We start from the raw sequence: 11,481 nt of genomic DNA, 5'->3' as shown, positions 1-11,481 counted from the left end.
GGGGGAGGGGGGAAAAGAGGTGGTGGTGATGGTGGAGGGCACTTAAGGGGAAGAGCACTGGGTGTTGTATGGAAAACAATTTGACAATAAAATATTATGGAGAGAAAAAAAATAGCTATTTATAGAGTAATGTATCTCATCTAAATTTTTGAGTAATTTTATGAAGTCTCCAAAAAGCCCATCTAAAATTTGATTAGGATTGCACTGAATATGTAGATTCGTTTTGGAGCATTGACAACTTTATAATAATAAGTTGTATCACCCCAAAAATAAAATGTCTTTGTAATTATTCTGATCATTGTTAATATCCTATTTAAAGTTTTAATATTTTCTCTAAATTCACTTAACAGATATTTGTTACGTGCATGTTATAGGGCCGGCACTCTTCCAAGTATGGTGAGTACAACAGTGAAAAACAGAAATGTCAGTCTTCATGTAGATTGTATTCTATTTCAGGGAAATAAATAATAAATATAAGAAACAATATATAGCATACTATAGGTATTGACAGCTATAGAGAAAAATAAATGGAAAGAGTAGATGATGAATATTGGAAGGACTGAAAGTTTTGGCAAAGTGCTCTGTAAAAATCATATCTACTCTCTGATGAGAAATTTCTAAATACTTTATAAATTATGTTGCTATTATAAATGGCATTTTCTTTCTTTCTTTGGTTACTGCTGTATGTAGTTCTTTCTTATTAAATTTCATTATTGAAAGCTTTTTTTCCTAGGTATATAATATCATTTGCAAACAGTGATCATTTTCCTTATCATCTTGTTCATCTTAATTTATTTCTTGATCCATATCCAGGGCCCTAATGTCAGGTTAAACAGAAGTTATGACAGCAGGTATTCTTCTGGTTCCTGGTCCAAAAGAAAGTATATAAAGATTCTCCATTAGGTACAATGTTTGCTGTAAATTGAAGACATTTAATTTTCATGAAGTTTTGGAGAAAGAAGTGTAATAAAGTGAGGGAGCACCTGCTTAGTAGATTATAAAAATAAATAGAATGAAAACTGTGGTATTGGTGTAGAAAAAGGCATGAATCAAATGACAACCCCCAAAGACACTTTTGCATATAGGAATTTAATATATCATTGATGTATAATGTCAAATTAACATAGGAAAATACATACCACTCAATAAATGATCTTGGACAAATGACTCTGTAACAGGACAAAGGAATACTATCTTTGTTAACACAGGCCAGGAAAAATTACTCCAAATATCTAAAGGCAAGCAAGTTAGGTTCATTTTACAAGTGAGTTTCTGTTTGCTCCCCCCTAAAAATGTACTCAATAATGGTAAAAGGCTAGGAAACAAGATAATAAATCCACAAAGTAAAGGGGACAATACATAAGAAAACAAGTCTTTTAAGAGACATGCCAGCAACAATTGGGCAAGCTACAGAGCAACTTTTTTTTTCTCTTCTCTTGTCCTTTTGAGGTCCAGAGCTCACAGGCTCAACTACAGCCCTCACGTAGCACCCTGCAGGCAGCCTCCTGTGCTTAGGAATGGGTCTCAGACCCCTGGCCGGGAGACGATGCTCCTTTGAAAGCTCCTATAGCCAGCTGGGGAGAATGAATCACAAGCCCATTCCTGGAGCAAGGCCAGGTAGCAGGGCAGAGGGGGACAGCCTGGTCCCTCTCACAGACACAAGGCCCAAGAGTGGAGATCGCCCTCCCTCTTGGAGAAGGGAATACTCAGGGCTTCTGTATGTTTCACTACACAGAGCTGAACATCCTCACTGGAGTTTTTCCACACAGGATGGCTGTACTTTTATTAAAGATTTTAAAGGCTGAAAATTTTAAGTGCAAACCAGGGTGGCAAAGACTATCTTCCTTAAAGAAATCGGTACAAGTTCTCAGAAGCTTACTGGATGTGGTGGTAGAATTCCAGACCTAGGGAGCAGCCCTGCCAGAGAATCCACCTAGGACCTGGCATCCGGAAGCCTACTTGCCCATGCTCAGAGCAGACAATGAACTACAGGGCATCCCATTGGCTCCCTGAGTTGCCTGGTTGGGAACTATTGCTCAACTGAATGTGGACATGGGTGCTCTGGAATGAGGAATTTGAGATGTAGTCAGCTTTTCATGTTCTCCACGTGGAGTAACAAGTAACAATTTCCACCATGCAAGGCTGGTGGCAGTGAAGACCCAGACGTACCCCATCCCCTTGAGAAATTAGAGTTTGGAGAGCTCCTTTCTATGCCCCAGGGACAAGGAAAGAAAACTTTGATTTGTAAAGTTGAACTATGGGTTAGGGTGTTTGATGCAGAAGTGACCTGAGGAGAAGAAAAAAGACAAGAAATCTAATAAACAAAGCATAATTGGCCCCTTGAGACTTTGTCACTAAAGTTAGAGAAAGTTAACCTGTTCCAATTGCACTTGCTTCAAATTCCGCTACTTGCCCAGCCTTGCCATTTTTGCAAGGCACGGGGTGACCTCCTCCACTCTCCAGAGGTGAGTCAGCCCTTGTCAGGGTCTTTTGAACGCTCATTTAGCAACATGAGTTCTGAAAGCCAGTTCCTGTGATCTATTCTCCCCCATGTTCTTCAAGTCTGAAAACCTGGTGGCTTGACCTAGTTATCCTCTCCTGGAGATCTGTCCCAAGAAAATATGTTCTGGCTGTTCGGATTAGGAAGCCAAGGATTCAAGTATCTAAGGGTCCCCCACCTGTGGTGGCAAGAGTCTGCTAATCAGTGGGCATTGGTGTTCATCTGCTTTGGACCCCCTGACTCCTGGAAATGGAGCTAAATGCTAGGTGATGCTGATGGTCCTTTTCTTCACTGATGTCCGTAGAAAGGGGACTCCCTCAGAGATGAGCTCTTTCCTCTCCTTCCAGAAGGTCCATTTGGGGAACAAGTCTTTAGAATAACAACCTTGTCTGGAATGCTTCCTGCATCAGCCCATCTGGGGCTGGCCAGGAACCTAACACAGCTTTGCTAGGACCCGCTGTCCACACCCGCATGCTGATTAGGGTGCTTAGCTGCTGCTTGTTGTTAAAACAGTTGCTTTCAAGTTTACATGTTCAAGTGTGTTTCCATTTGCTTATTAATTAAATAAAACATTTTCATCATTTTCATTATTGCTGGATAACTATGTTTCTATACACCCAGGAAGGGCACCATTTATGCCATTATCTTTATATTACAGATATGAAAACTATTGTGCTAGGGTTTTAGGGGAACTTGTGCTTTCCTATAAAGCTTCCTTCCAGTGGAAGGGGGCTTTCAAAATGCAAATCAAATGTTGAAGCTGCATGAAAATGCTCCAAACAGGAAGAGCCGTTGTTGGCAAATGATGACAGCAGCGATTCCACTTGTAGTAAAGAGTTTGTGGGCTACTCACCATGGCTGGCTGTAGCTGCAGCTCATTCTGTCAGTACTCTGGGTCAGAGAAGAGAAAACAGTGTCCCAGTGGAGCAGGGCTAGATAGATGGGAGTTGGGCAAAGGAGAGGGGCAGGGCGAGTGTGCAGGAGGCTGTCCTACCCAGGAGTCCTAACTTCTATTGAGATCCTTGCAGTCCCCCTCTTCCTGTCTGCTCTCTATGCCCTTCTGCTCTTTGTCCCACATCCCTCTCCTTTCACAAGTCTTTTAAAGCCCAGAGGAAAGGCATCGGGGTTTCTGAGTATGTGCAGTGTGCTGTGGTAATGCAGAGAGGACTCTGGGAAAGTGTCTGCGCCCCTCTACAGAGCAGATGATGGTAAAGTGGCTGAAGAAGAGAAATTAAAGCGTGTGTGATTTGTGATTCAGTAATGCCAATACATGTACCTTAGCTAAGTGTTTTTGAGTCTGCTACTTTCTTGGTTGGGAATGTAAGGTTTTTTGGTAATGTAACTGAGGAAATATTTGTCTTGAAGGTTTGTGTGTATGTGTGTGGTGGGAGGGTTGTCCTGAAAGATCTTACTGTTCATATTTCTGGGAATTTATCTGTTACTCAGGTAAATCTATTTTGAGCAAGATTTCTACCATTATAGACCCAAAGTCTAGAAAATTTCCCTTCAAAGAAGGACTAAAAAAATAATAATAAGGGACTAAAAATAACATGCTGGAATTGAATTCTAAGATAAATAAAATATCAGAAGCTTTGGTATATAAAATATTGGATAGTGTTAGCAATGTGTACATTGATTAACTGTCAAGAAAATGGCACATATAAATCTTTCTCCCATTTTCATTGTTTCCATTTCTTCCTCATTTTGTTTCATTTCTATTTGCTTGGCTTCTTCATTGCACTCTTTTACTTTGCCTTTATTTCTGGTTCCTTTTTTCTTTTCTGACCATTAAGTCTCTGACTGTATACTTTTTTCCATAGAGAGTTTATCAATGACTTTGCTCATTTATTTATTATTATTTACATCTCAATATATTCTCCTCTTCTATTTAACTTTTTGTAATGTTCTCTTTCAAATACTTTCCTATTTACTACTTTTTTATTTAAGTTTGGGCTAGTTTTGATTTTTTTTAAAAGAGATTTAATGAAAGACACTTAATGAAGATTTTAAAATTGGGACATAATTCATATCACATAAAGTTAAGCACTTCACAGTGCACTCTTCGGTAGCAGTGCATCCCAGAGTTGTGGTTTTATGTTGTGAGTGTACAACTAAGTAGGTGTGAAAGAACTTGGTGAAGAGCTAGCGCATGAGTGATTGTGTTTGTGTGTGGGCCCCCCAGGGGGCGCTCCGGAAAGCATTCCTTTCACTGGAAAGAACTGGAAACTTCTCCACCCATGTGATGATTTGGGTTTAACTAAACTGTCAGCCATTCAACCATTTACCTCTGCCTTTGGAGTGATTATCAAGTGGCTGGAAATGTAGCCCACCTTTTATATTAGTGTGATGGTAACTATTTACTCAAACAGAGAGGGGATATGTTGGCATTACTCATGAGTACCCACCACTAAAGATAATAGAATCCAGGTTCCCCATGGGAGGCAGTTCAGAAGGGACAAATCTCCCCAATGAGCGCAGACTCATCCCCCGAAGCCCAGGATCCTTTGTTGGGACTTCAACCATTTCTGAGAGTAGATCATTTTTGTTTCCATTAGTGTCTGTACTCATAGCCCTTCATTTTTCTAAAGGGAGAAAGGAATGGCTCCCTGCCATGGACCCCTCTTGCTGTCATCTGCACATCAGACACAAAGCAGAAGCATGATCATGTTTCTGAGTTTGTGAAAGAGGCCAGCTAAGCCCGTACTACAAGAGAGTTTCTGAATGAGGGAGATCTGCTTTGTTTCTCCTTGTCCTGTTGTGCATGTGACCTGGAGGACAGATGGCACCATGACAGGTAAGTGAGTAAGTGGTAGGCACCTCCTCAGCTCCTCCCTGACTCTGAGGTGGTAGGACCAAAAGCAGAAGGAACTGAGTCCTCCTGATATGTCTCCTGGTTTATGTTAGCTGAAGCCAAAGCCTTTTAACAGGCACTGTTGCCATGCTGCACATGGGGCCATGCTGGGCACAGGAGACAAGGGATGTGCCCCAGGTTTTCGAGTGATCCTGTTTACCCACTGACCCCTCCTTGTGCTAGTCCTTTTGCCCTCTTTGCCACCTGCCAATAATGGGCCACGGTTCAGAGTATTGTTGTAACCATTATTATATTATGTTGTACTATGTTATATGTTGTATTGTATTATATTATATTATATTGTATTATAGTACTTACTAGATGCATGGAGTATTTAGTATAATTTGGTATACAGTAAGAAATAAATTCAATGTTCGTGTAGATTAACTCGATACAGATAGAAGTACAGTTATTTTTCATTCTTCTCTCACCAGTCTTCCCCCCCGGTGGATTTTGCATTGAGATGAGCAGGAGCATTTCAGGAGCCTGTTTTCCTACCACCATCTGCACCCAGATGAATAGATGAGGTTGAGAAGATTTTGTGAAACTCAGTGATTCACAGGGTCGTTGACTTGGGTAAGTCATCTCAAATAATTTTACAACAAGATTTACTTTGAGTTTTACACATCACTTTTTATTTATTTTTACTTCTTAAAAAATGTTTAGTTCGATAGAGGGAGAGTGAGGGAGGGGCAGAGAGAGAGGGAAACAGGATCTGAAGTGGGCTCTGGGCTGAGAGCAGCTGAGAGCAGAGAGACTGACTTGGGGCTCGAACCTACCAACCGTGAGATCATGAGGTAACTCGAAGTTGGAGACTCAACCAGCTGAGCCACCCAGGTGCCACAATACATCACTTTTTAAACGTATCAAATATATTTTACCAAAAAGAAGCAAAATCACTCATGCACATTATGTATCACTCAGAAAATGCACTTGTCTGACTATGTTACTGAGCAAGCATAATATGGCTTTAATGACAAATGCCCTCCTTTTTGGTGTGTTTTTGGAGACAGGCTGGAAAACACTACTTGTTTTGAAATGGTTTGATTTTTTTTTAAAGGGCATTTAAGTCCTGGTTACAGGAGTGATGACTGTGTAAGGGGATCTAGCACTACCCGGTCACTTCACGGTCACACTGCCTACCTGCACATGTGCACCTCTGACGTACCTGGAAGAGTGGCTGCCTCACGGTCACCTCCAACCCTGGGCAGACAGGACTGCGGAAGGGTGATCTGCAGTCAGTCTCCCGTACAATGTGGTTCAGATCACTGGAACTGCTTTAAAGGACAGGTTACCATAGAAATGCATCTTGGAAACAAGTCATCACACTTGGTATGTTTCAGGTTTTATGGAGTGTGATATTTGTTCAGTTTATTTCGTGAAATACTAACAAAGCAGTAGACATGAAATAACTATTAATTTTGTCAACTTTTACATTTTCAGCAATTCTTGAAATGTATTAATATATATACACATGTGTAGATAGAGGGTTATAATTATCTTCTAAACCTGCAGATTTGCAGATGTCAGAGAGAGAGCTGTGTAAAGTGTGGTCTTCATTGCTATTGGTGAATCTCTCAAAGCATTGGAATGCTAAAAATTTGCATAAGAATAGGAAAATATAGTAAACATACCAGTCCATATTTTTTAATTTTTTTGTTTTATTAATTTTTTGAGAGAAAGAGAACCAGGGAGGTTCAGAGAGAGAGAGAGAGAGAGAGAGAGAGAGAGAGAGAGAGAGAGGGAAAAAGACACAGAATCTGAAGCAGGCTCCAGACCCTGAGCTCTAAGCACAAAGCCCAATGCGGGGCTCAGACCCACGTACTGTGAGGTCATGACCTGAGCCGAGGTCAGAGGCTTAACTGACTGAGCCATTCAGGCGCCTCCATACCAGTCCACATTTTGATCATGGCTTTCATGACTAGGAAATTTTCTAATCAGTGTAATGACAATTTTTTAAAACTCAATGTAAAATATTGCAAATAGGAAGGAAGCTAATGTATGAGTAGGTTTGGTGCAACAGACATTACAAGCAAAGGGACACTAAAAATTAAGACTATGCTATCAGTTTTTATCCATAAAGTTGAGCGATCTATTAATTTTGAACATTCTGGAAAAATATAATTCTTGATTCTGACCTACTTATCTACCATGAAGATTTTTCATCCTTTATTTTATTACACAGTGAAGAGCTTTACCTACATTGAATTTCTTTGCCAGTCTTGTAGCTAAGTATCTTGTTCTAGTTAATTCTGGTGTGAGTCATTGGAAGCTTCCAGGGCAAAGCCTTGAATAGATATCCCACCATGTTTGATCATTTCCACTGATTTCTATCTATGTATCTATTTCTGAAAGACAGTTTTTAATAAATTCTTTGGTATTTGTGGTCTTATTCAAAACAATGCTAAGTCCTGCATATTTTATGACCAACAGTCTGAATGTCGCTATCTTCATAGCAGTGAACCTTAATCTTAAGTCTCCCAACCTCCTGTGTTATAAGTGGTATAATGTCTAGTAACTATTCTAAGTTACTGAAAATGGAAGTGTTTGGTAAACGCAGTTGGAGTCTGTTCTCTATCTATAGTGATGGCATGAAGAGCATAGGAGCCATTGGGGTAATAATAATCTTTCTTATAGATCGTTCATGTACTGTCACAGGATGGTCTCTGAGACCTCACACTTCCACCTGTATACTTTAGGTATGGATCGCTACTTTCCTTTTGTTAAGTGAGCAAAAGAAAAGACATGTAAAAGAAATTTTGTTCTTGGGTCAAAAATTAATGTCTGTGTCCTCATGTTCTGTAATTAGCACCTGATTTTCTATCCTTCTGTCTTCATGGGTAAGGACTGATTGATGGCGTGTTGAGAAATGAACAAGCTGTTCCTTCCTTGACTAAATGTCATAATTAAATAACAACTTCGTATCATTAAACAAGTTATTAAATTCCCCTGGAGGGGCATGGGAGAGGAATTTTAGTAACTATATGTACTTTCTTTTCATGAAACACCTGATTATTTATTTATTTTGAAATAAGAGAACGAGAGAGGGAGAGAGAGGATCCAGGAAAGCTCTATGTTGTCAGCAGAGAATCCTACATGGGGCTTGAACCCATGAACCATGAGATCATGAGCTGAGTTGAAATCCAGAGTTGGATGTTTAACCAACTTAGCCATCTAGGTAACCCCAAAACATCTGACTTTTTTTATTTTTTAATGTTTATTTATTTATTTTAAAAACTTTTCTGTTTATTTAATTTTAAGTGAGAGACAGAGCATGAACAGAAGAGCAGAGAGAGAGAGAGAGAAAGAATGAGAACCTGAGGTAGGCTCTAGGCTCTGAGCTGTCAGCAGAGTACAATGTGGGGCTCAAACTCACAGACTGCAGGATCATGACCTGATCTGATGTTGTATGCTTAACTGACTGAGCCACCCAGGTGCCCCAACAACACCTGATTCTTAAAGTTGTCCATCTTGTGTTGATCTCACACATCACAGACACTGGTGTGCGGTAGGTGGAGAGGTGACCTTCCACGTGACAGTGTCAAAATAAAAGGGTGAGGTACAGCAAATAAATTCAAAATCATTTATTTAAAAATATAAGAATATCATTTAAAACCTTCAGGGATCATGGATACATTCCCTTGAGGAGGGGTGAGTAGGGTCATGTCAGAGATATCTAGAGGGGAAACCCAGTAACAAAAGGAAGTGAAATGGGACTGGACATCAGTCAATTCAGAAGAATATCTTTCATGTGAATCAAAAAGTTTCTCACCAAAAAGGCATGAACTCTCTATGATAGCTACTAAATCAAATAGAATTTTAAGTCTAAAGACTTCATTAATTTATTTCCCCCATTTAAGAGCAGAAGTTTGGGAGATGAAATTATGTTCCAATAAATAGAATTTCAAGAATGTAACTTCTTTTCTCCTTGATTTCCAGCTGCACAGCTGGGTCCCATTGTGCTCCTCATGTGGATGTGTTCAAGCAGAGAGTGGATGATGATTTGGCTGAGATGTTCTAGAAGAACTTCAAGGTCAGATGGGGAGGCTCTCCGGATGGTCTAAAAGACACTTTCCAATCCTGAGGTTTCATGATTTGTTTTTTCAACATCTTCAGAGTTTAATCCTCTGAAATTCATGGGCCAGGAAAATAAAACCCAGACATGGGTGAGTGAGTTCATTCTGCTGGGGTTGTCCTGTGACTGGGAGTTGCAAGTCTTCCTCTTTGTCCTGGTCCTGACCATGTACTTGGTGACTCTTGTGGGAAATGTTCTCATTCTTCTTTTGATCAGACTGGACAGCAGGCTTCATAACCCCATGTACTTCTTCCTTAGTGTTTTATCTTTTGTGGACCTTTCTTATTCAAATAGTATTGCCCCACAAATGCTGGCCCACCTCCTCTCAGCCCAGAAGTCCATTCCATTCTACAGCTGTGTGCTCCAGCTCTACATCTCCTTGGCACTGGGTGGGTCTGAGTTCTTCCTGCTGGGAGCCATGGCCTATGACCGCTATGTGGCGGTGTGCCACCCACTACGCTACACAGTCATCATGCATGGGCGGCTGTGTCTGGGGCTGGCTGCTGGCTGCTTGGGGGCTGGTTTCACCAATTCACTGATGGAAACGATCATTACCTTCCAACTTCCCCTGTGTCACAATGTTATTAATCACTTTGCCTGTGAGACCCTAGCAGTGGTACGGCTAGCCTGTGTGGACATCTCCTTCAACAAGGTCATGGTGGCCATCTCGGGATTTCTGGTGATCATGCTTCCCTGTTTCCTGGTTCTGTTCTCCTATGTTCGTATAGTTGCTGCCGTTCTGAATATTCGTTCTGCTCAGGGACGTAGCAAAGCCTTTGGGACGTGTGCCTCCCACCTCACTGTGGTGTGTATGTGCTTTGGGGCAACCATCTTCACCTACCTGGGGCCACGGTCGGCCTCCTCAGAGGACACGGAGAAGATGGTTGCTCTATTCTATGCTCTGGTGGCACCTATGTTGAACCCCTTGATCTACAGCTTGAGGAATAAGGAAGTTATGGCTGCTCTCCGAAAGGTTCTAGAAAAATTCAGAAATAAAGAGTAAAGATTAGAAGAATTTCTTGTTATCCTGCATCAAAATGCAAAAGGAGATCAGATGAGGGTAGACAGGTCTTCTGCACTTAAACAAAAGAAGACTAATAGCCTTTGCATTTGGATCAATCATCCTTTCACTGATTAATAAAATTCCTTAATAGGCCAAAGCCAGATAATTCACATGTCAGTGATCCATGGGCGGGTCTCTTCTTAAATCATCTTTTCTCAGGCATCCAGTGGTATTTAGACTTCATCTGCCCATTATTTAGTTTATTAGTATATCATCGCATAAGGAAATGACCTGCAGGTTCATCCAGCAGACCTGGCATGGAGTAAAGAAAGAGATGAATTCCACTTATTAGGTCTGTTTCATCCGTGGATCAGAATGGAGAATGTCTGTCCTTTCTACATGACAAGACCCCACTTATTTGTACAATAGCCTCATTTCCCATAGGATAATCACAAATGGTTTCCTCAAGTCTTTCTCAAATGATGTCGTTTTTTAGAGCTTTCAATGCTATTTGTGCCTCAGAGTTTGACATGATATTCTGAAATTAATAAGATATGACACAATATTTGTTCACACCAGTACATTGGCTCTCATTTGCTTTTCAAGAGTCAAGTCTGCTTGTAATATGCAAAATATATGCGGCTTCCCTACAGTCTTTTTATATTTTAGCAAAATATGTATAAAACATAAAATTTACCAATTTAGCTGTTAAAGGATACAATTCAGTGACATTACTTTCTCAAACATCACTATTATTTCCCAAATTATTCATAATTGTAGTTTTTTATTTAACTGATTTCCCAAGACCTATTTCCTATAAAGTATTAACAAAATTTCCATACCCATTAACTCTTATTTTTTAAAAACTAAAATAAAGATATGTGTATTTAGCTCTGCTAATTGTTATTACTAATTTTCACATGTCACACGTACCCACCAAAAATATTTTGAATCTTGATTCTCAAATATATTCCATGAGTTACTTTCTCTTTCTGCTTCAGCGATATTATAAACAGAACCCATTATAAAAAGCATTAGCAAGTGGTACAGTT

At 40.1% G+C, this 11,481-nt stretch overlaps 1 protein-coding gene across 1 annotated transcript; it reads left to right on the top strand.

The window, feature by feature from the left end:
• Positions 1-9,487: 9,487 nt before the first annotated feature.
• LOC115304754 (olfactory receptor-like protein OLF3) lies at positions 9,488-10,429 on the top strand. Its single transcript, XM_029955035.1, has one exon. It carries the CDS (start codon positions 9,488-9,490, stop codon positions 10,427-10,429), a length of 942 nt encoding a protein of 313 aa, XP_029810895.1.
• The last annotated feature ends 1,052 nt before the right edge of the window (positions 10,430-11,481 follow it).

The sequence above is a fragment of the Suricata suricatta genome, chromosome 2 (genome assembly GCF_006229205.1).
Source record: "Suricata suricatta isolate VVHF042 chromosome 2, meerkat_22Aug2017_6uvM2_HiC, whole genome shotgun sequence".
NCBI lineage: Eukaryota > Metazoa > Chordata > Mammalia > Carnivora > Herpestidae > Suricata > Suricata suricatta.
This window is presented reverse-complemented; position numbering and strand designations above follow the sequence as displayed.

Bases quoted from the DNA above. Each gene is read 5' to 3' on its own strand.
- LOC115304754 (XM_029955035.1), top strand. From the start codon at position 9,488: ATGGGCCAGGAAAATAAAACCCAGACATGGGTGAGTGAGTTCATTCTG.